General features: G+C 46.1%; 1 protein-coding gene and 1 pseudogene across 1 annotated transcript in view; one reads left to right on the forward strand and one right to left on the reverse strand.

Moving 5' to 3' along the window:
• STK24 (serine/threonine kinase 24) overlaps window positions 1-24661 on the reverse strand; it is a 120682-nt gene extending 96021 nt beyond the window's left edge. Inside the window, exon 1 of the mRNA XM_038569903.1 lies at window positions 24526-24661. Coding sequence (XP_038425831.1) covers window positions 24526-24567 — 42 coding nt within the window. The 5' untranslated portion in view covers window positions 24568-24661. The remainder of the gene's footprint in view (window positions 1-24525) is intronic.
• LOC485529 lies at window positions 1076-1434 on the forward strand (annotated as a pseudogene).
• Window positions 24662-25137: the final 476 nt, after the last annotated feature.

A 25137-nucleotide genomic window follows, 5' to 3' on the forward strand; every position in this document is an offset into this window, starting at 1 on the left:
TGTCCCTCTCCTTGGCCTCCTTTCAACCAACACAAAGATAAGCAGGCTGGTTGCTCCTTTCCCTAATTATCACCCACAACGGGGCTTCCTATCTCTAATTCTACAAATGAGGATGGCACACCCTCCATCACAGAAAGTCAGGTTCCTATTTCTCACTTCCAAAATGGTGTCAAGAGAGAAAATCAAGCAGCAGGCTCAAAAAAGCCATAAGATGGATTTTCCTCAACTGGAAACGGACATAACACATTAACTCTTCACATTGCCACTTAAACACTTTTAGAGTTATTCCCACCTTGATCTCTGAGGCCCTCTAACATCTCAGCTCCCCTTCTTTCTACACCTTTGAAAAACAATGTTTTATATTAAACAGAGTACTGTGTGTTGTTTTCCCAGTATTTGTACTGAGACACCTCTTCACTGATTCCTGCACAGGTAGGCCACGGCAGTGGGGGAGGCAAGAGGAGGAGGTGTAACCTTTAATTGCAATTCATTGTTTTCTCTACAAGGCCCCTAGATGTATTCAGCTATCAACCCAGAAACCTTGGCCTTATTACCAACTCCTTCTGACCAACTGAGCAAACTGAAAAAAATGCATTAACACATACAAGTAACCTTTTCTATATCTCAATATCACAGCCTCAATCACCTATCCAATCAAATACTCCAATAAATCCATCCCAATTCTGTATGTAATTATTCTCCATACAGAACAATCTGCTGCTAAGCCCTCTGAGTAGATGATGCCATTTACGGAGCTGGATCACCAATTTCTTCCTGGAGAATTCAACTGAAAACCCCAACTCTGCAGTGCAGTAGGCAAATCCACTAGAGAACCTGGCATAGCATGAAAAATATGGCACCCACGGCCAGATGCATGTGGCTTCAAATCCATCTCCATTTCTTACTAGTTACTTGTTTCTATAGGCCTAGGTTTACTCACCTGCAAAAGAGACAAATGCATACATACTATAGTTTTCCTGAGAATAATACATGAAAAAATTTTAAAACTGGTATATAGCTTTTTTTCCATCCCTGACGCCACCGAGGTCGCACGCGTGAGGCTTCGCTGCCGCAGAGATGCGCTACGTCGCCTCCTACCTGCTGGCCACCCTCGGGGGCAACACCTCCCCCAGCGCCAAGGATGTCAAGAAGATCCCGGACAGCGTGGGCATCAAGGCAGATGATGACCGGCTCAACAAGGTCATCAGCGAGCTCAACGGGAAAAACATCGAGGACGTGATGGCTCAGGGTATTGGCAAGTTGGCCGGTGTGCCTGCTGGTGGGGCTGCGGCCGTGTCTGCCGCCCCAGGGTCTGCGGCTCCTGCTGCTGGTGCTGCCCCAGCCGCAGTGGAGGAAAAGAAAGACGAGAAGAAAGAGGAGTCCGAGGAGTCAGACGACGACATGGGATTCGGCTTATTTGATTAGGGTCCTGCCCACCCACTGGCAAATAAAACCCTTTATGTGGAAAAAAATAAAAAATAAAAAAAACTGGTATATAACCAATGTTCTCATGTTCCCATCGTAGTTTGACCTGAAGTCTTAGTTGTGTTTTTCTTCTGAGTCACAAATGTTCAAATTACATGCAGTAGTAGTTGAAACACAGATGACTGGCACGTAGTAAATTTCAACTAATGGCTGGATATGGGAAGATAAATCTTGCAAGTGTCAAGGAGCTGACCTGTCCCAAGGGTTTATCCTCAAATCACACACCAGCCATGTACACATGCCACTCCTCCCCCTCACACCACATCTTTCTCTACGAAAAATTAATCATCTATTTAGTCTACTTAGTCAACTATTCGATCTACTATATGACCTTCAAGACACATCTGGATCTCTCAGGGAAGACCTAAGTAATGATGAACAAAGAAGCCCCCATCCTTAGCCCCAGTTGGCACCACAGTGGTCACGAAGCAGGGACCTCTGCAACTGGGCTAATGCAATTCCACTGGCAACACCACCCTGAGACAGTATAGACAACACACCCCGTGACATACAAAGGGTTTTCTTCACTTCAACCATCTGAAATATCTTCAGCTAATCACAAACTAAGACTATCAACTTCCTGTATTAGCCTAATGCCACCCACTCTTCCCTGCTAAACCCAACTAACCTCACAGGGTAGGAAGTGACATCTTACAACTCTTGAACAATCCTGACTTTTCTACAGGAATCTCACTCATTCAGCTCACTGATACATTCCATTAGAGCTATAGCTCTAATGCCGCAGGTTCCCCCTCAGCAGCCAACCTCCACCATCCACAAAGGGGTTTTCACCCTAAGTAATGACACATCACTAATGCTGATGGTCACTGCCAACTGAGGGGACTCCTCAGAGAAGGTGAAAGCTTCCTTGTTTCTAATGCCTTCTATTAAATAGGGTCTGGCTCCTTCCCATACTAGTGTCTCTTCAAGTACAGGTAACCATCACTGAAACCCACTGGTGCTTCCTCACATACTGGCCTCCTGGGAAAGCTCATGGACACAGCCAGCCTTCTCCCAGGTGAAAGCAGCCCAAAGCTCTTGGCCCAAAGGTAAAAACACTCATTTGCATGGTATTTTTGCTTAGTTCCAAACGCCCAACTCTAAGTATGCAAAATAAAGTGAAACCATCTAAATAGCCTTCTGTGCTTCACTGTGTATGAAGCCCAACTAAAAACAAACACAAAAACAAAAAACACCCTTCTGAATCAGGAATGAAGACTAAGTGCAACTTTTAAAAATGTATACTGTGAAAAAAAAAAAAACAAAAAAAAAACAAAAAAAAAAATGTATACTGTGTAATATACTGGGACCGGCCTATAGAAATCAAGACCTACCTAGGTTTCCAATCTCTTCTTGCTATCTGTTCATCAAGCAAATCAGAAATAAAGTGAGAAGCCACCAAAGCCACTTTAGGCCACTTCTGGATAATCTGGATTATCCAATCCATTAAGGAAGTATCACCTGACTTGAAACCCCCAGACTTCATCTTTCTTTTTTAGTGCTTTTACCCTACTCCAAAGTGAAATCTTTCTTTTATTTTTTATTGGTGTTCAATTTGCCAACATATAGAATAACACCCAGTGCTCATACCATCAAGTGCCCCCCTCAGTGCCCGTCACCCAGTCACCCCCACCCCCCACCCACCTCCCCTTCCACCACCCCTAGTTCGTTTCCCAGAGTTAGGAGTCTCTCATGTTCTGTCTCCCTTTCTGATATTTCCCACCCATTTCTTCTCCCTTCCCCTCTATTCCCTTTCACTATTATTTATATTCCCTAAATGAATGAGACCATATAATGTTTGTCCTTCTCCGACTGACTTATTTCACTCAGCATAATACCCTCCAGTTCCATCCACATCGAAGCAAATGGTGGGTATTTGTCGTTTCTAATGGCTGAGTAATATTCCATTGTGTACATATACCACATCCAAAGTGAAATCTTTCCAAAACCTTTACATTCTCATTTTCTCAAGTAGGGAAGAATGAAAAACATTAATCTAACTCATCTATACCAGTTATCCCAAACTACAGCCAATTCTATGAAAAGACCCCATCTTCCTGGAATGCTCTTTACCCAGCAGTACCTTAAAGAACTACTCAGACATATGCTCAAGTGCCACCTCCTCCAGGAAGGCTTCCTTCTTTTCACCCACTTTGATTAGTATCACCCTGTATTCCCAGCATTTGCTGTGCATGCCGGAATGTCTGCTGGACAATGGGCCGTGTTAGCGCATTACAGGCACAGCTCATCTACTTCCCCAGCCTCTGGGCTAGATGGTGTTTCAAACATAGAAGACATCCAATAAATCCCTGTTGACGAATGAGTATCATGTCTCATCAGGAGTATGAAAAGCACTTAAGTGCTGGCAGAAACCAGACTGCTTAAGGGGTCTTGGTCAGAAACTAGTGACATTTCCGATGGAACTGCCATGATAAGGAAGAAAAAAAATAAATGGAATTCCCAGCCTTCCCCTTCAATTCTAATGTAGAAGAGTGAAAAATCCCTTGCAATTAAGGCAGCCACAGAATCCTTACCCTCAACAGTAGCTACCCCTGGGGATAAAGCCATACAATTCTGTACTGAGTTTGATTTGGTTTGGGTTTTTTTGCAGTTAATCATGTATTACTTCTATAATATTTTAAATAAATTAAAATTTGTAATAGCTCAATTTTTTAAAAAGGGATCTTTAGTTTGGGGAGGGGGAAACCACGCAGAATTAATTTTTCCCTCTTTACATTTCCCAACAGCCTTCCACAGGAACTGGGTTATGGAAAGGGGTTTAGACCCTAAGGACCAAACTGAGGTCAGAAACATGTGAGTCGCTAAGGACAGGTCAACAGTGTAGGGGCAGCTTGGCAGGGCCTCAGGACATGCAGGGGTGAGGACATAGGTGGAGTTGGGAGAGGCTCAGAAGCAAAACACCTGCAAAGCCCAAGAGCACCTATTTCATCCCTGGGCTGAGAGCTTCCACCTGCCCCAGCTGGGAAAGGATGGGATGAGGGAAATTTTAGGGAGCTGAAATAAAAATGGAGATCTGCTTAGAGAAGAAGTTACTAGGTACCCCTATTATTGGAGTTGATACATGTTTTTTAACTTGAACAGCTGCAAAAACAACCAGAGGGGGCAGAGAACCAGCAAGGAACTACGGGGAACTGTCCTGTTAGAATCTTCTCTCGTCCAGTTCCACGATGGCTGCCAAGAGCTGCTAACCTCTCAAGGTAATTTTGAATGCACGCACCTTGAGAACCCCAAAGGCACACAGTGTTCATGATGACAGAGGCCAAGGGCAACCCAGGCTCCTCTACATGCAGAGAAACTACTCTGGTCAAGTCAGAAAGTAAAAGAACTGATGAGGGGGAAACAGTGTACAGATAAAAAACATTCCAGTAGAACCAAAAAGATTGTGTTCTTAAAATATCCTCACTGATTTTCAGGGCAGTGAAACTATTCTACACACTGTAAGGGTGGATACATGTCATTACGTTGTTGTTAAAACCTACAGAATGTGCCACAGGGGTGAACCATAACATGGACAATGAACCCTGGGTGATAATGATGCATCAGTGCAGATTCACCAGTCATAACCCATATAATCTGGTGCAGGATACTGACAGTGGGAGGGGAGCAGAGAGTATATGGGAAAATCTGTGTATCCTCTGCTCAGTTGCACTGTGAACATGAGTATCTTCACTGTTCCAGGTACTGTCCCCAAAGGGCCCATGCTTCCCCCCAAAACACTTAACGCCCACTGCTCTTTACAGAACTGCAAAATGAGCCATTTCACTTTAATTAAACTCAGCTCTGGCTAAAAGAGTAATAAAACTGAGGAGTTCTGATTTACCCCATCAAGTTTTATGAATTGTCCTCTCCAGACTCCCAAGTTATTGAAAACATCATGCCTCTTAAGAGATTAACTAAAAGTAAACCAACTAGATACAATCCCAAGATCCAATTCTTGCCAGAAACTGGCGTTTTAGCATGCATAAATTGTACGTGTATTGAAGAAAATGATTCCAACAACACAATCACCCAATACACCCCCTGACACACTTTGATTCCTCCCGACTTCCTCCCAGGTTGAACCAAGTGGAGTAAGAAGCCCCCGTAGGGACCTCCGCTTCATCCCTCTGGCTAAAACTAAAGTTCATTTGGTTTAGTTAATCTAGAGGCTTCCACTTTGATTTTTGCAGGTGTAACCAAAGACTAAGTGTTTAAACATCCTTGTTAAATTCTGCTATCCAGCTCACTGGATTGCTTTCTGACCCACTTCAGGAGTCACATGCATTGAACCAACCACCATGAAAGAGACTTAGGGTCAAAATTAAGCACATTTTGAGTACTAGGTACTAGGGAGCTCTGGCATAGGATTTAGTTTAATAAAACTTTTGTCAAAAGGTTTGTCCTCTGCCTAAGAAACTACACGCTGCTCTGGACTTCAAAGCAATCACCAGCTCGCGTGAACTATGCCCACTGGCAATGGACTAACACACATCCATCCACCCTGGGCCTTGGGGGGGCAACACCCTGATGCTGGGACTGCAGAGTTCAGAGCAGAAGCACTCACTGGGAAGAGCAAGTAGGTGGAGCATCCAGGAGCCTGTGAGATCAGACACAGCCTCCTAGCTTTTCAACACCCTCTTCAATTGCTCACACGGTACTGCTAACCACCGATGACCTAATTAATAAGTCACAGCTTCAGGGAATCCTGAGTGGCTCAGCTGGTTAAGTGTCTGCCTCTGGCTCAGGTCATGATCCCAGGATCCTGGGATCCCATGTCAGGCCCCTTGCTCAGCGGGGAGCCTGCTTCTCCCTCTTCCTCTGCCCTTCCCCTGCCCTCCCACTCGTTTCCCTCTCTCTCTCTCTCTCTCTCTCTCTCACATAAATAAATGAAACCTTAAAAACATAATTTTTTTTTTTAAAGTCGCAGCTTCAGTCCCTCATCTGGACCTTTCCCCCGAGCTCCAGACCCAGATACGAAACCACCTATTCCTTTTCTCCACCTACACTCCATGTATCTGAAATAGATACAGACCTCCAGATACAGACCTGAAATAGATCTCACCTCCACAGGCTGATCGCCTATGCAGATCAGTGGCCCCTCCATTCATCCACACACCCAAGCCAGAACCCTAGAGGGCCCCCCAGACTCCTCTCTTCCTCCATTCCACCCCCACCAAATCCAGCCCATTCCACCTACTGCTCCCTCAGGAATCTCTCCCCGTATCCCCACCCAGCACTGATACCTCAGTCCAGTCCTCCCATCTCCTAGCCTAGAGACCAGCCAAACTGTTAAAATCCGAAAGTGGTCTCAGGCTGCAGCTGCAAACTTTCCTAGGAATTCTGCTTCACCTCATAGGGTGCCGCCCACACCCCTCAGCATGGTCCTTTATGACCTGATCCCTGACTCTTCAACTCCTATCTCTTGTCCTCTTTCCTTTCCCTTTCAAGTCGAACAAAACTGAATTCCTAGCACTTTTCCAAACACTTGATGCTATTTAAAAACTCTTATGCTTTTGAACACTCCGTCTAGATTCTTTCTCCCCTTAAAAAACCTTCTAGGGGGCGCCTGGTGGCTCAGTCAGCTAAGAGTCTGCCTTCCCAGGGTCCCACATCAGGCTCCCTACTCAGTGGGGAGCCTGCTTCTCCCTCTGCCTCTCCCCCAGCTCATACCTCACTCATTCTCTCAAATAAATAAATATTTTAAAAATATATCTTCTAGAACAGAGCTCATGCATCACTTTATCGACTTTCAGAGTGCTACCCCTTGGTATGTACTGCCTCCTGTGTACCAAGAGGTTCCAGCAGAATTCAGTAATGCTAAATTCTATCACTGCCTTGTATTTCTCAAATTTTTCTATTCATTAAAAACACAAGTATAGTAGAAGAGCAGTGGTACAGGTCCATGTCCCTTCACCAAAGTTCCAAAACCCCCAAGTCTCTTAAAAAACAAAAACAAAAAAACAAGTTTTTCCTAACTCCTTTGGAGGAAAGATCTAAACTGATCTGAAACCGCCTAGCAGGACAATGTGAAGTGCTGTGGGGTGAGTCACAGTCTTAGTGCTAACAGACTCACCTGGCTGCTCCAGCCCCACAGGCCACGCTATGCAGCTGGCTAGGCATCCTGACTTCAACACTGGCCCCACCACTGCCAGCAGGCCCTCGCTCACATGTGCACCTTGCATGCATGGTCCTATTCGGGACTGAATGTTCATTCAGAGCAGGAATCTTAGCTCACGATATCTGCACCCCTCAGAGTCCTGCCAGTTTACCGATCACCTACTACAACTTTGCATCAAAGCAAAACATTGAAGAGAACCACACATGATACAAAGGCTATTTTAAAACTAGAATACTTATCACATATATAAAGTATGCATCAGAAGAACAACTAATTAAGAATACAACTCAGCCAGGCTGATTTCCTGCTGTTCATCCTCCTCGGGTCCCTACACTTTGCTTCACAGGCTAGAGTTGCTGTTGACTTACTGTTCACACCAGCACATACACACATGTGCGCACATTCTCACACACACACGTGCACACAGTCTTTGCAGGCCCCAGTCCACATGCAGTGTCCTCTGATTGGGATACAATTCAGCAAGCAACGAGGAGCCCAGCATGCATTTGCAATCCCACTGGGTGAGTGGTCTAGCTTATCGATGTAAGCAAAGCAATTAACCACAGAAACTCAGTAACAATAACAGTGCAATCCAATAATACCTTTGGAGGAGGAGGAGGAATGATGAACAACTGTTTCTTTCTCCAAAGGCAAAAGAAAGTGGGAAGGTTACTCTAACCAGCAGAACCAAACAGGACAGTGCTTCTGGCTACAGCTCCATGTCCCAAGGAAGACGCATGCCTTATGTGAAGGAGGCAAGGGTAAATCAGTTAAGATGTTAAAAACACAATCATGTGGAAATGGGGGACAATATTTATATGATCCACGTCCGAATGGAAAACAATATAAAATAAGCATCTATGTAGGACTGCAATTTCTTAAAGCTATGTACATACAGAAACAACTGGAAAATAAGCAAAATAAATAGTTACACGCAAGTAGTAGGAACATAAATGCTTTTGCTTTAAAAATAACTTAATGGGGGACAGGAAAGTGTTTTCCCAGTAGGGGGTTCCCATTTCTGTGCCCATCTTCAATCCTCCACTTCACTTTACTTTTAGTAGAATACACACAGGTCGCATGGCCAGAGTAGGAGGTGGGGTTCTGACACCGAAGAACATAAGCAAATGAAGGCCCTTCCACTGGTTTTCAAAGAGTCTTAAGACCAGATTCCCCAACAGAAATGAACAGAATTATCACCACCCTGACACAAAAGGACACAGGGAAGAATCATTTTCGCAGAATTTCAGACCAGTCTTGATCGCTATGGCTAACATACTAAGCAATGATATGTGCAACAAACCATGTATAAAAATGCTGAGGGAGCACCTGGGTGGCTCACTCAGTTAAGCGTCTGCCTTTGGCTCAGGTCATGATCCCAGGGTACTGGGATCCAGTCCAGAACTGGGTTCTCTGTTCAGCAGGAAACCTGCTCCTCCCTCTGCCTCTCCCCTCCCTGCTTGTGCTCTCTCACTCTCTCTCAAATAATAAATATTTTTTTTAAAAATGTTGAAAATATTACCATTTAAAAGGGTTTAAAATATTTTTTTACACCTTTTTTTCCTCCAAATTTTTGTTTAAAGCCAAGCGAGTTAACATATAGTGTGATACTGGTTTCAGGAGTAGAATTTAGTGAGTCATCAATATTTTATCATTTTAAGTAACTTTTCACTCTCTTTTTCAGGATGTTGAGGGGTCTGTGCCTTTTGTGACTAAAAAGAAAATAGAAACTTTGTTCTTTTGGGAGCTACAAAGAGGAAAACCTACTTCTGACCTAGAGTGTTACAAAACAAGCTTTTTAAATACTATTTACTGATAGATCACAATGAAGAAAAGATAAATTAACAGATATGCCCACACATAGGTAAACATAACACACATTTATATTTATACTTATATTTATGTGCTGAGAAACCATTTACTTCACATACACAGTAACCCATCCAGTAGGGAGGCATCAAGTAGATCTTGGCAGAACTGCTTTTCAAAACAAAACTGTTTTAAACTATAGGATCTCTTGCGGAACCTAAGCGGAAATGAAATTCCATCCCCCGATATTCAGTCACACCCCGGGGCTGCTGGAGCTACAAGACCACTAGCCCCATTTGGGAGTGTGACCTGAGACCTCCCCCATCATCAAGCTGCCCCTCAGGCCACACCCCCACCCACTTGGGGCCAAGTACAAGCAGCCTGCGTAAATTCCAATTGGCCAGGAAATGCACCCAGTTTCACTTCACATCAGCGCCTCATTGTTTCTTGAAGCAGACAATATAGAGGGAAGCCCTCTGAATGACACAAAGTCTATTTTTAGATAGACTTCAAATCCTTCAGTTGACAAACAAAAGAGAGGAACCCAAACCTTACAACTACTCTTCCCGAACCAGTCCATCTCCTAAATATGCTTAATATCATGTTCACCCTTATACTGGAAAATGTCATAAAACCTCAGAAAAACTACAAAGCACTTCAAAAAAAAAAATCAAAACCTCTCCCTTCCCCCCAAAAACCACCCTCCAAATATGCAAAGCTGGTAAGACCAATTATCTAACAAATCACAGTACATTCTAATAAAACACTGTATTTACAGAAATACACATCATTTTTTTGAATTAAAAGTCAAATCAACTATTTATACATAAAAGCATAAAACCTCTGACATCCCAGACATTAAAAAAATCTACTGGAGGGGTGCCTGGGTGGCTCAGTCAGTTAAGCATCTGCCTTCAGCTCAGGTCATGATCCCAGAGTCCTGGGATGGAGCCCCACATGGGGCTCCCTGCTCAGCGGGGAGCCTGCTTCTCCTTCTGTCAAATAAATAAATAAATAAATTTTTAAAAATTAAAAATAAAAAGTATACTGCTCTGGAATATTTTTCCCAGTTCCAAGATATATGTACCTCTTAAGTATTAAACAGAGCAACTGCAAGAAAATAAAGTCAGTTTTGCTCATTCATTTCCTAACTGTCCCTTCCCTCCCTTCCCAGCAGGTGCTCATTATGGGGACCTGTGTCCCCCACACTCTCAGGGAGCTGGCTGGACAGTGCAGGTCTTCCCTTCAATCCAATTAAGAAAAAAGAAGGCAACATGACATAAATAACAGCTCACCAGGGCTTACCAGGCAAAGGAACCAGAGGATATCCTGCCAGGTGAGCAGGTTTGCAGAGGCAGAAGGAGCAGTGAACTGGCGAGGGAGAAGGACTAAAAAGTAGTAAAAGGTGTTTGGTCAGGAAGCAGCCAAAGGTTCTCGAGCAGGGAATGACTTGATAAAAACAACAGTTAAAAGAAGTTATCTTCACAACCCTGTGGAAGATCATCAAGTTCAGGACTTCTGTTCTGGTTCAGTGTTTTCCAAAAGAACCATGGAATGCTAGTTCTGAGAGATGCAGTCCTTGCAAAAGCTTCTGATGTCAAAAAGATATAGAACACGCATCTTCCTCTATTCCTCAACAGGTTTATAATATATGCTAAAATAGTAAAAGCTTAGGGTGCATGGGTGGCTCAGTCAGTTACACATCTGTCTTCAACTCGGGCCCTGATCTCGGGGGCCTGGACTCAAGCCCCACATCAGGTTCCCTGCTCAGTGGGGAGTTTGCTTCCCCCTCTCCTTCTGCAGCTCCCACTGTTTGTGCATGCTTTCTCTCTCAAATAAATAAAATCTTTTTTAAAATAGAACAGTAAAGACTCTAACAAGTCTCACAGAAGCCTATTCAATTCCCAAAGTTAGACCAGAGCAGTTCCAAAGTCAGTCTTCTGAAATACAAGTCATAAGTTGCAAGACTTGTCTTATTTTTCTTTAAGATTTTCTTTTTTTTTTTTTAAGATTTTATTTATTTATTCATGACAGAGAGAGAGAGAGAGGCAGAGACACAGGCAGAGGGAGAAGCAGGCTCCATGCAGGGAGCCTGATGTGGTTCTCGATTCCAGGTCTCCAGGATCACACCCCAGGCTGAAGGTGGCGCCAAACCGCTGGGACACAGGGGCTGCCCAAGATTTTCTTTCTAGCCACCTCTATACCCAATGTGGGGCTTGAACTCAGAACCCCGAGATCAAGCGTCACATGCTCTCAACTATCAACAATAGCCAAATTATGGAAAGAACCCAAATGTCCATTAACTAATAAATGGATAGAGATGTGGTATACAGGGCAGCCCAGGTGGCTCAGAGGTTTAGCGCCGCCTTCAGCCCGGGGTGTGATCCTGGAGACCTGGGATCGAGTCCCACATGGGGCTCCCTGCATGGAGCCTGCTTCTCCCCTGCCTCTCTCTGCCTCTTCTCTGTCATGAATAAGTAAATAAAAAATCTTTAAAAAAAAAAAAAAAAAGATGTGGTATATACACACATGAAGTATTATTCAGCCACCAAAAAGAATGAAATCTGGTCATTTGCAACAATGCAGATGGAGCTACAGTATTATGCTAAGTGAAATAAACCAGAGAATGACAAATACCAAATGAATTCACTCGTGTGGAATTTAAGAAACAGAACACATGAACACGGGGAAAAGGAAGGGAAAAAAATTAAGATAAAAACAGAGAGGGAGACAAACCATAAGAGATTTTTTTAAATATAGGGAACAAACTGAGTGTCACTGGAGGGGAGGAGGGTGGAGGGATTGGGTAACTGGATGATGGACATTAAGGAGGGCACATGAGGTAATGAGCACTGGGTACTGTACTAAAGTGATGGATCACTAACTTCTACAAATTCTACTCTTGAAACCAATACTACACTATATGTTAACTAATTTGAATTTAAATAAAGATAAAATAAATAGGGCAGCCCGGTGGCTCAGTGGTTTAGCGCCACCTTCGGCCCAGGGCGTGATCCTGGAAACCCAGGATGGAGTCCGGCGTCAGGCTCCCTGCATGGAGCCTGCTTCTCCCTCTACCTGTGTCTCTGTCTCTGCCTCTGTGTGTGTGTGTGTGTGTGTGTCTCATGAATAAATAAAATCTTTTTTAAAAATAAAATAAAATAACTAATAAAAACTACAATTTGAACTGGTGAAATCCCTCCCCCCTCCCCCCCCCCACCGAAAAAAGAGTTGCATGCTCTACTGACTGGGCCAGCCAGGCACCCCAGCACTGATTTTCAATTGAGCTTTCAAATGGGCTTCGCTATGGGATGCCCCCAGGTGAAAGGCAATAGGAACGTAAGGATTTTTAATTCTCCAGTTTAATGGTTTTCAAATTGTGGTCCCTGAGACAGCCACGCACTTGAAAAACTTGTTTCCGGGATCCCTGGGTGGCGCAGCGGTTTGGCGCCTGCCTTTGGTCCAGGGCTCGATCCTGGAGACCCGGGATCGAATCCCACATCGGGCTCCCGGTGCATGGAGCCTGCTTCTCCCTCTCCCTCTGCCTGGTGTCTCTGCCTCTCTCTCTCTGTGACTATCATAAATAAATAAAAAATTAAAAAAAAAAAAAGAAAAAGAAAAACTTGTTTCCATCCTAGACCAATAGCCTAGCACCCTACACTTCATCAAGCTCTTCAGATGATGAGAAATGCTAAAACTTAAAAACCACTGGTTTGATTACAGATACTTTTTTCAGCTCATCTGGGCAACAACTAGAAGGCAATAAACAGAGGCCAGCCAAGGCCCCAATCCCAACCTAGGGGAGGGCCTAAGGGCTCAGTAGAGGGACTGAGGAAACATCTGAATGCCCCAGTATCACCCCCCACCCTCCCCACCCCCCCATAGCCACAATCCTAATTTCTAGGAAACCACTTAAAAATAATACCAGAGCAGGAACAAAAATCTTTAAAAGTCGAAAAAAAAAAAAAGGGGGGCAGGAATAAAAGTGCCTGAAATGCCATCTTGTACCAGGCCTGGACTGGTTTCATAACGGCTGTGAGTAGTAGGACCCTCAGGGCCCAGGAGCCCCACAGGGCAAGGGCAGGATCTGAAAAGGTCACTGGGACACATTCTGGTGTACTGACATCAGAGGTCAGGGCCCTAACCCCAAAGGGGCTGTTTACTAGCTGAGGGGCCTCGCTGAAGCTTCCTAAACCTCCATTTTCTCATCCGTAAATTCGGGATAAGAGCCCTCCCACCCAGCGGCAGAGGCCTTGAGGACTGCCCAAGGGCAGAGGCAGCCCACCAGAGCCTTGCCCTTGGGGAGAAGGCAATAAAGTTTGTCCTACCCCTTCAAAGCTTCCTTCTGCCAAGAGCAATACCAAATATTTATTTTCTCAACTGAGCAATACAGCAAAGCCAAAGGCCCATTTACTTCTTCCACTTACCTATTCTGGTAACACAGAGGAGAAGGAAAAGGTAAACACCCACCTATCATGAGGAACCACTGAGGAAGTGAATACCTCTTTGCACTAACATAATCTTTTTCTTTTCTAAGTACCTCTCAGGAAAGGTTTGGTACAATTAAAATGCATCAAATACAAGGAAGCTTGTGGAATGTTCAAACAATACCTGTCTCCAAGTGGGTGTCAGTTCTCAGGAGTCCAGGTAGCAATTTAACAACTGTAACCACATTGCACATAGCTTTAAAGTTATCCTATAAAACAATGCCTAAAAGAACTGCTAACCAAAGCCCAGTCCCCCAAGTTCAGGATTACTTTTCATTTTCACTGGATGATTTATCACTGTCCATTTCAACCCAAAAAAGTACTTTGTTTTTTGTTGTTGTTTTTAATTGGAGTTCAACTTGCCAACATATATCGTAACTCCCAGTGCTCATCCCATCAAGCGTCCCCCTCAGTGGTACTTTGTTCTGAAACAGGAAATCATTTTAAGGTAATATATCCCAAAAAGCAGCCTTACTTCTTCAGATATGCACCTGTTCAGAAACGCCGAGTATTTACAGAGCAGCGCTGGGCCACGCACCAAGGCTGTGCATGGCACGGGACGTGCAGAGAAACCCATTCCATGGTCCTCAGTCCCCCGTGTGCAATCCCCTAACACATGGCGAATTAGTTTCGCCACATGTCCACCCCAACACCCTGGCAAGCTATTCAACATCTGCTGAGCATGTGCACCCAAGTCCTATGCTGACCTCATAGAACCTGTGGCCATGACCGACGCTACCCCCACCCTCCAGAGAAGCACACACTCAATTCCAGACCATGGGCCGGGCCCCCAAAACATCCATCAACTGAAGAAAGCATTTCTCCAAAGAGATTGTATGAGGCTCCAGGAAATGATTCTGTGCCAACACAATCCTGAGACTAGAAAATGAAACACAGAATGGAGAAAAGTAGGTTCTCAGCTCAAGTTAGGGAAGTGGAGGTCACTGTTAGAGATATGGAAAAACAGGCATGTATTTACATTGCCACTGACTCATGAAGAGAAAAGAGAAGGTACAATCTCCTGAGGGGGCCTGGGCCTCAGGAGTCCACCATGCTAGGGCACTGGAAAGTCCTGACCTTGGAATTGAAATTGTACTCGTTCCACTCATTCACTGGTAACGACGGAAGAGAGGGACTTCCTGGTAGAAAGCATACTGAGCAGAAGCATCTACTCTGGACAATCCTGAAATCCCACCAAAACCATAATAAAGAGAGTTCTCTTAAAAGGTTACACCTCTGCCGACCAGGAGGAGAGAGGAGACCAGAAGCAATGAAATTCCAGAAGTGGGAAGAAATACAGAAGAAAGGAAACCTGCTTAGCTGGAGATGGAGGAAGCAGAGGACCAAGCCCACGCGCAGCGCTGAACCCCCACAACCCAGGAAACTAGCAGCATCTAAAGTAAGAATTGAAAGTCAATTAACAAGGTGATCAGACACCCAGATCACCTTCCCTATCAAGGAAACTCCCGAAAGCACAGTCCGTGGAGAGGAGGCTGAGGGTTTCTGGAGGGGGCAGCAGACACAGCGGAGGAGGGTGGTGGCACACAAGACAGAGGGAACCAAGCTGCACGAGATGCGGCGCCCACACACGGTCCTCCATCCAGCGTGGGCATGAGGCTTCGGGCCACAGAAGGGAGGCGGCTCAGTGCCAGGGAACACCAGCTGTGGACAGTAAGTGGTCCAGACCAGAGCAGCTCAGGGGCCACTCCAGGAGGGGAAATGTATAAGAAGCTGCAAGAAATGGCCATCAGCCATTCCTCTCTCCCCCATCTGGTAGAAGCACCTGGTATCACGGAGGTTTAAAAAGCTCCCTTCAAGGGTCCAGAGTTCCAAACAGCTTGGTTGTCCCCCACTCTAAAATACGAGCTGACATTCGAGGGTGGCCTCTACCATTAGAAACAGAGACCATGACCAGCAAAAGGGGAGTCAGGGCCTGGGAGGAAGGGAATCTATTCTGAAGGAAGTGAACATAACTGTAATTAACATGCCCAGGGAGTTAAGAGCAAATATTTCAACTGAAACAATAAAAGAACATTCAGAGAACCAAAAAGAGCTCTTAGAATTTAAAAAATAAGGGCAGAAATACTCATTAGAAGAGCTGGAATAAAAAAACTGGGCCAGTCTTCCAGAAAGCCAAGTAAAAAATGACCAAAAAAAATCGAAAATAGATTTAAAAGTGTAAAACTATTTGAGGACCAGTCCTCAATAGAAGGTCTGACATCCAAATAATAACATAAGAATGAACATACAAAAGACCTCAGCCGCCTGATCAAAAGAGCTGAGTACCTATCACCAACAACAGACCTGCATCAAGACATGTCATTGTGAAAACAGAGATCACTAAAAAAAATCATACCCTACTAGGTTAAGGAAGAACAAAACAGCTCATGCACACAGAATCCAGTGCTGGTGTGGCAGTCTTCAACGGCGACAATGAAAGCTAAAACGCAGTGGAGAAATGCCTTCAAAACCCTAGAGGAAAATAAGTTCCACCTGGTAACTATATCCCATGCCAAAATATTAATCAAGAGGAAAAGAAGAGAAAGTTTTCAGATATCAAGACCTCAAAAAATCTATCACCCGTGTACCTTATTCATAGGAAGGCGCTGCAAGATATATTCCACCAACATAACAGTGTGAACCCAGACAATGATGGGAAATATGAAAACAGGTGGGCCAGAGCAGCACAAGGAATCCCACAGATGAGGGCAAAAGATGACAGAGGCTGTGAGCAGAGCACCAAATAAGGAAGACTATCAGTTCACACAGGAGCAGGTCAGAAGGCTCGCAGGAAGACTTCTCCAGAAAGGTGATGTGGATAGCCTGTCTGCTTCTACCTGAACTTCCAAAAAGGTTTCAACAGTTTGGGCGAATTTGTGGTTGAATAAGCTATAAATATTGCCGTATACAGCCTGAATGTCCAGGTCCTCCCAAAATTTGTATGTTGAGACCCAGTCCCCTAAGGGATAGTATTAGGAGATGAGGCCTTTGGGGTGATTAGATCATGAAGGTGGAGCCATCAGGATAGGGACAAGTGCCCTTAGAGAGCCTAGAGAGTACTCCCTCACCCCTCTGCCAGGTGAAGACACAGCCAGAAGCAGACCATCCACGACCCAGAAAGAGTATCCTCAGCAGGCACAGAATCTTCCAGAGCCTTGATCTTGGACTTCCCAGGCTCCAGAACTGTGAGAAATAAATGTTTATTGTTTAAGCCCCCAGTCTATGTATGGTATGTTGTTATGCAGCCCAAACTAAGACAATTACATTATTTTTTTTAAGATTTTATTTATTTATTTGACACGGAGAGAGAGCGCGCACCAGAGAGCACAAGCAGAGGAGCAGCAGAGAGAGAGGGAGAAGCATACTCCCCACTGAGCAGGGAGCCCAATACAGGGCTCAATCCCAGGACCAGAGATCATGACATGAGCTGAAGGCAGATGCTTAACTGAGCCACCCAGGTGCTCCAACAATTACATTAATTTTTTTAAACATTTTATTTATTTATTCATGAGAGACACACAGAGAGAGGCAGAGACACAGGCAGAGGGAAAAGCAGGCTCTCCGCAGGAGCCCAATGTGGGACTCGATTTCAGACCCCGGGATCACACCCTGAGCCAAAGGCAGACACTCAACCACTGAGCCACCCAGGCGCCCCAATAATTACTTTATTTTATTTTTTTTTTTTTTTTCAGAAAAAATTTGAAAAGTAATCCGGGTTTGCTAAAGGGTGGGCTAGGCATACTGGTTTTAGTCACCCTAATCTAACCAAAGTTACAATGCAACTCTACTGGGGAGAGAGAAGAGAGATCCATGTGCCTAAAGGAGGCAAGAACTAAATCCCCATCTTCAGAGTCCAAAGTCCACAAATAATGCCTCAAACTAGGGGAAAAAAAAAAAAAAAAAAAGGTAGCCATTTTTAAATTTTCTTCAAAAACAAAGTGGAAATAACAACAATCAGCTTAGAGAGACCAAAGGAGCTGCCTTTGGGGAGGACATAAGAGGCAAAGGGCAAGTCACTGCTATCCTTCCAAACAAACCTTACAAGGCCATATGACTCTTTAAATCATGTGTTTAAATAAAAACAACGTTTAAATAAAAACTAAACAAAAATCCTAAATAATTAAAAGTAAAACAAAGAATCTGGACCTATATGGTCCTTTCAAATCTCAGGGCCTAAAAATATTTTTAAAAATAGGAAGAAGCTTAAAATAATAGGAAGATAAACACCCACTACATATTTCGTAACCATTAATATAAAACTCGAAATGTTCCCACAATTTATTCAGATACCAATGAGCGCTGCACAGATAAGGTTCCTTGTACTGACCATGAACCCTCAAGAAAACATAACAACCCTCAAGAAAACATAATGGAAGGTCTCTAAAGTCAACAATGCTGTTCCCAGGGGTATGCACAAAATGGTGCCTTTGTAATCCACAATCTGGGCTGTTTGTATACTTTGTGGCAAGCAAAGGTACCACTTGTCTTATTTTTTATTAATCTGAACCTTGGAAACCAGGGAGCCATTTAGGATTAGGAGACTCCATACTCACTCCAGGAGCCAGGTGTTATATTGGCCATGTTTTTCTTTTTCTCAAAGCACCTGGCACTAGGAGTTTAATTTGTTTTTTAAGATTTTATTTATTTATTCATGAGAGACAGAGAGAGAGAGGCAGAGACACAGGCAGAGGGAGAAGCAGGCTCCACGCAGGGAGCCTGATGTGGACCTCGATCCCGGGACTACAGGACCATGCACTGGGCCAAAGCCAGGCACTAAACCACTGAGCCATCCAGGGGTCCCCAGCACTAGGAGTTTTAAACACTGTACCGAAAAAACATGAATTATGGGAATTGACGGGTCCAAGGACAGCAGCTGACCCTCAACAGCCACAGAAGGGTAACAGAGTGCAACCTCTACTTCCTGCACTCACTCCTGCTGCGAGGTTCTATTAATGATAACAGTGTTGAACTAAAGCATAAAAAAAGCCACAAAAGGGTTGTGTTGGGTGTGGTCTGTTTCCTGCAGGTACAGGATTCCCAAACAGGCAGCTCTGAATCACTGGGAAATGGCACCCAGAGGGCCAAGTGGCATGTTTCTCAAGAGATCCTCTGGCTCCTTGACCCTGGCCTCAGAGAGTCTGTAAAAATACTCTAGAAAGAAGCAGCAAGTGCCAAAAGGCTCATTTCTTCAGTTCCTCCCTCCCTCCCTACACTACATCTTGTACCAAGGTCCTAGAAATACCATTCAACTGTAAGGCAATGTCAACCCGCATCCAGTAAGCAAGCTCAGCTCTGCGCATTACAACAGCGCCAAGAACACAAAAGTTGTATTACATACAGGAACAAGAAGGCAAGGATGGCTGCCACTTGCCCTTAACTACTCTGAGGGGACACTGCTATGTCAGCAGCTGAGAAAAATCTAACCTGACCAATTTCTACTGGAAGGTCATTTGGCTCTACCTGAAATACTGCCAGGAATGTTCCCATACCTGAGATTACAACCAAAATATCCTAGACTCCTCCATGTTATATTTTTAATTTTTAAAGATCTTCTTACAATACTGCCCCCCTCCCAAATCTGTTTTTAAGCCAAACAAATTATTAACATAGTTAAATTTTGGTGACAGAGGAAAAGAGGGAATATGAAATACTAAAATGGATATTTAAAAGACACAGTTAGGCAACTAAAAGTACACCATGCCTTTATTTTCCTTATTACTCTTAGCATAGAATAGCAAAAAGGGTCAAAAGCAGGGGTGATGGGAGACTGTAAAAAAAATACTATTAGGGATCCCTGGGTGGCGCAGCGGTTTAGCGCCTGCCTTTGGCCCAGGGCGCGATCCTGGAGACCCGGGATCGAATCCCACATCGGGCTTCCGGTGCATGGAGCCTGCTTCTCCCTCTGCCTATGTCTCTGCCTCTCTCTCTTTCTCTCTCTGTGACTATCATAAATAAATAAATAAATAAATAAATAAAAATACTATTAAATGTTAACAGAGAGTTCCAATTACCAAGGTTTGAAATCAATCTTGCTATAAAAAGTCTACTTTGAGGGGGGCCTGGGGCTGGCTCAGTCAGTGGAGCATGCAACTCTCGATCTTGGGGTTGAGCTGGAGCCCCACGCTGGGTAGAAATTACTTAAAAATAAAAGAAAGTCTTTAAAAAAAAAAGTCCACCTTGATTATCCTGCTGACACCTGAACCTCCAACCAGTCTGGTGCGCACCGACTCTCCCCAGCCTGAGGTTCCTCTCACTGCCTTCCAAGTGGCAGCCAGCATGCCCCCAGAATCCAACTCCTCCTACCTGCAGCAGGGAAGCAGGATTCCTGAAGCTCACGACACACAGCACCCTCCCCAGCAGCCAAAGTGCAGACCCCCTTCCCCAGACCCCCCTGCCTCTCCAGCTCTGGGATGCTAAACCCGCTTGCCAACCCCACACCTCTGTCTGCTGTGCACTCCAGCCATTGGAACCTTTGTGGGCAGACCACCCAGATGGGCTCCCGGGCGGGCTGCTGACTTCCTGAGCACAAGGCCAGAGGAGGTTCTCCGCCAGCCCTCTCACAGGTCCTGGCACCACACTCTGCAGTGAAAACGTGTTGTGTGAATGTGAGCTCCCCGTCCCATCCAATGTTCTGAGACCCTCACCCACATTCCACACTCTAGTGTTTCCCTCGAGGTGCCCTCAGAACCCCAATCTCACAAACACCCTGACTGTCCACACACTGTAACATACCAGCCTTTCCCCAACAGTGCAGATGGCAAGAGGCTGAACCAGCAGAGGCCTCTTCCATGGAAACGGGGGAAAACTATGCAAATGTCACACTAACTAGAAAAAAAAAAAAAAATGCAAGAGCACTGAAGCCACAATTAAATGCAGCTGTCCTTCTGTTTGCCTTCATTTCCCAGATTTCCAGTGCACACCCAGGGTAACCAGGAGCACTTGAGGAAAGCTCCCAACAGGTCCAAACTGTTCAATGTCCTTCCCGCTACCCCAACTTAAAGGAGCATTCTCAGCAAAGGTTTCTCTCCAACCAACTACAACAATGGGGGGGGGGGGGGGGGGGGGGGCGCCAGGATGACGTTACCAAGTAGAAACTAAACTCTCCAGCTATTCCTGTAAACCGTCTGTACTTTCAAATAGGAAAATATCCTAAATTAACAACATCCTCAAAACGTGCTAAGTTAACTCTGCTCTCCAACACATGTGACACACCATATTCAGTATTTTTCAAACTCGGGGCAAACCAATCAGCTATGAAAATAAATTTAGTGTTGTAATTATCTTTTTTTTTTTTTTTTTAATAAACTGCATCACACAATGGCAAGACATCACAAGTAGTAAGGATGAAGGCTGTCTCCCAAAACTTTGGTTTCATATCTTGATGTAAAATATACTCCTTACATGGGTCACATACCAAAAAAGCTTGAAGCTTAGACATGACTGATAAAAATCGGTAAGAAACTTAGAAACCAAAATCTAAGTTACAACTTACTTACACAAACTGAAAGCTGGCCAGTATTCCTACCATCAAATGAAGCTTACTTTTCTTCAAATCTGAATTAAACTGATTGAAACAACAAATGTTCAAGGACAGGGAGTACATACATCCACAAACCAACCTAACTTCTTTATGTCTATTTGTAGTTACTACATTCAGTTTGTGATTTTTTTTATTTTCTCCCCATGCTAATAGGAAACTGGGATGTGGGAGGTAAAAAGGGAAAGAACCCCTGGCAACCTCCTTTAAACATTCATCACAAATATTAACTCATTTGGATGTAGTCCTCAACCCCTCACCTAGGACGGGCCATAAGTGTTCAATAACAGTTCCTGGCTGAATAATTTCATATTCCTAATTTCTCGTATTCCTTCAGCAAACCCAAACTGGAATGAAAAAAAAAAAAAACCTTTAACGTGTGCAAAGTTAATAATAAAGCAACAGTACAGCATGATGAGTAGAAGTATAGACTGGGAGACAGGAAAGTTCTGGTTTCATATCACACTTGCCAGCTCACACTCTCTCCTTGGTCAGTTTCAATTAGTCTCTGCTGGCTTCCACATCTAGAAGATGGCATAATTAACACCTATGCCTCCAGAGGCACCAATAAAAATCTAGAGATAAAAATGATTTGCAAGACAACAAAAAATAGTGTTTATACTAAAATGTCCTTGCAGGTTTACTTCAAGTATCTTTGATACTTAAATTCAAGCTGTCTGAATCCACTCTTCCTGAATTTTTTAATCCAATTCCTTATAAACCCCGTTCAGAAGATGAGAGATGGGAAAAGGGGGAGGACGAGGGGGGAGAGGTATCAGGACAGGATACAGAAGGGTTAGCGCTTCTCTCTTGTTTTATCCTAGAGAACAGTCGAAAGCAGGTGTGCCTTTCGTTTAATCCACAACGACTCTGAGGAAAGCTTCCTGGGGCAGTAGCAACTGCTAATTCAAAGTAGAAAAATAAATATGCTTGTTTTTCTTTTTGGGAGAAGGGAGAGGAAAGGAATGTTCTTCCCCAAATGGCACATTAAAAACAATTACACAGTCTGTAGATGCGTTTAAGTACAGGAGTGGTCAAAGCCACCTTTTGCACACACGCCCAACACGGTGACAGCTGAAAATCTGGTGCTCTCAACCAAACAGAAACAGTTCCCTTGAAACAGAAACTTACCTTCTCTTCCCAAGACTTTGGCCCACTCTTTTGACAACAACAACAGCAAAAAAAAAAGTGAGGACAAAAAAAATGTTGAGAACAGACCCCACCGGGTAACCATCTGATACTGACTTCAGGGCACCAGCCAGCAGGGCTTTAAAGTGCCTCTTCAAATTGACTCGCTTTCCACAAAGGCCTGATACCTCCACCACAAACTCTAAGTGAGGCATCTGTACTAGATTACAACCTGATTAACACAGGAAAAGTCAGTCTAAAGGAAATACTGATGAAAAAAAAAAAAAAAGTTAACTCCAGAGGTCCTTCTTGCTCTACTGGTCAGGACTAATTCTTCACCCAGTTCACCCTGCCTTCCTGCCTCTTGATTCAAACCAAAGTGAAGCACGAACTTTAGGAAATACCGAGAAACCACATCTAATTTTTACCTAGCAGTCTGTAGAAGCTTAGATTTTAAATGTCTGTGGAGTTTAAAAGCTCGAGGACAGTTTTCTTCAAGTACACTCAAGATACGAACTTTGTTACTCCTTAAAAAAAAAAAAAGAAAAAAAAAAAACCTGTTTAAATTCTGGCAGCTTTGTGTTCCTACTTTTCTAGATTTCAAACCTGAATAATGAAATCCAGCTTTCTTTTTACGGTTAAAGGGGTAGGGAGGGTAATGGGGATCCCTGGGTGGCTCAGTGGATGAGCGTCTGCCTTTGGCCCAGGGCGTGATCCTGGAGTCCCAGGATCGAGTCCCACATGGGGCTCCCTGCATGGAGCCTGCTTCTCCCTCTGCCTGTGTCTCTGCCTCTCTCTCTCTCTCATGAATAAATAAATTATTAAAAAATTTTGTAAAAAGGGGGGGAGATATGATCTGCCTAGGAAGAGGGCAGATTCACGTCTCAGCCCCTGAGATGCCAGGTCCAAACACTGCACTTCTCAGTCCTAAAGAGCAAAGGGAAGAAGTCAAAAAAAAAAAAAAAAAAAAAAAAAAGAAAGAAAAAGAAAAGAAGAGAAAAGAAAAGCGGCCCGCTGATGTCCGTAAAATAACAAATAATCCACTTGGATACCGCGGTTGGCTTTTTCTTTTTTTTTTTAAGGCTCTTTATGTTCACTCGCTAAACTAAACTGGGACAGCAAAACTTTAAAGACAGAGTCTAATTGTATCGTGAGATCTTTAACCCTGATTATTTTGCCACCATTTATGCGCTTACAAATATGACAGCTTAAGCAGAGCCCAGTGCCCAGTGGTTTTGTTTTCCAAAGGGCTTTAAAAAAAAAAAAAAAAAAAAAAAAAACCGTCCCCAAAGGCGAACAGAACTTGAAGGCCAGCACGTTCCTTTGAACTTTCCCCTCCTCCCAAAAGAAGTCCCCGGCCGGCCCGGAGGCCGCGGAGTGGGGCGGGCAGGCTCGCTGGGCGGGACTCGGGGGCTCGGGTCGTCTGGGGCCCGCGGGGGCTGGGCCGTCCCGGGGTCCTCGTGCCCGGGGGTCTGGGCTCGCGCCTTCCCGGCGGCGGCGGCGGCGGCGGCGGGAGCGGGGCCGCGAGCGGGGCCGGCGGGGGCACCTGGACGCCCCCCGCCCCCCCCCGCCCCCCCGCCAGCGGGCCGCGCCCGGGGCTCCCCGCCAGCCCCCCGACTGCGCCGCCCGCCCGCACGCACGCAGGGCCCAGGCCGCGGCCCGGCCTCCGGGGGCACCGGCCCCGTCGCTTCTCCCGCGGACCCGGCGGGGCCTGCGGCGCCCAGGCGGCGGCGGCGGCGGCGGGCGGGCGGGGCGGGGCGGGGCGCGGCGCCCAGGCGGCTCCCCCCAGCGCAGCCGGACCACCGCGGCGCCTCCAGGCCCCGGCCCGGCCCGGCCCGGCCCCGCGCTCGAGGCCGGCGCGACCCCGGAAGGCGCGGGTGGGGGCCGTGTTTCCACCGCCAAGTTGCCCGCCTCGGCCCCGGCGCGCGCACCCTCCCGCCTCGCGGCCCGGCTCTGCCTACCTGCATGCCCGGCAGGCCCGACTGCACCGGGGAGTGAGCCATGGCGGTCGGGACGGCCACTTCCTGGGACGGGGCGGCCGGGGCGGCGGGGGCGGCCGGCGAGCCCGAGTCCGGCTTGCGCGGGGCCGGCCCGAGTCTGCGGCCACCCCAGCCCCGGCGGGTCCCGGGCCGGGCGGCGGGCTCAGAGGCCGGCGAAGGGCCGCGCCGCCATGCACGGCGCCGGGAGGAGCTGCGAGGGGCGCGGGGAGGAGCTGCGAGGAGCGCGGGGACCCGCCGCGAGCCGCCGCCGCCGCCGCCGCCGCCACCGCTCGGCTGCAGCCGGGAGCCGGGGACCTGGAGCCGGGGGCCTGGAGCCGGGGGCCTGGGCCGCGCGCTGGCCGCCTGGAGCGGGAGCGGGAGTGGGCGCGCACAGCCCGCCGAGCCGCGAGCGCCGAGCCCCGCGCGCCCCGCCCCGCCCCGGCCCGGCCCCCGCGCCCGCCCCCGCCCCCGCGGCCCGGCCGGGGACCCCGCCCCGCGCTTCCGGGAGGGGGAGGAGGCTGGCGGCCGCCCGGCGCCCTAGGCCGCAGCTGCCTGCACCGCCGCGGGCGCGGGGCGCGGGGCGCGGGGGGCCCG

The sequence above is a fragment of the Canis lupus genome, chromosome 22 (genome assembly GCF_011100685.1).
Source record: "Canis lupus familiaris isolate Mischka breed German Shepherd chromosome 22, alternate assembly UU_Cfam_GSD_1.0, whole genome shotgun sequence".
NCBI classification, from domain to species: domain Eukaryota; kingdom Metazoa; phylum Chordata; class Mammalia; order Carnivora; family Canidae; genus Canis; species Canis lupus.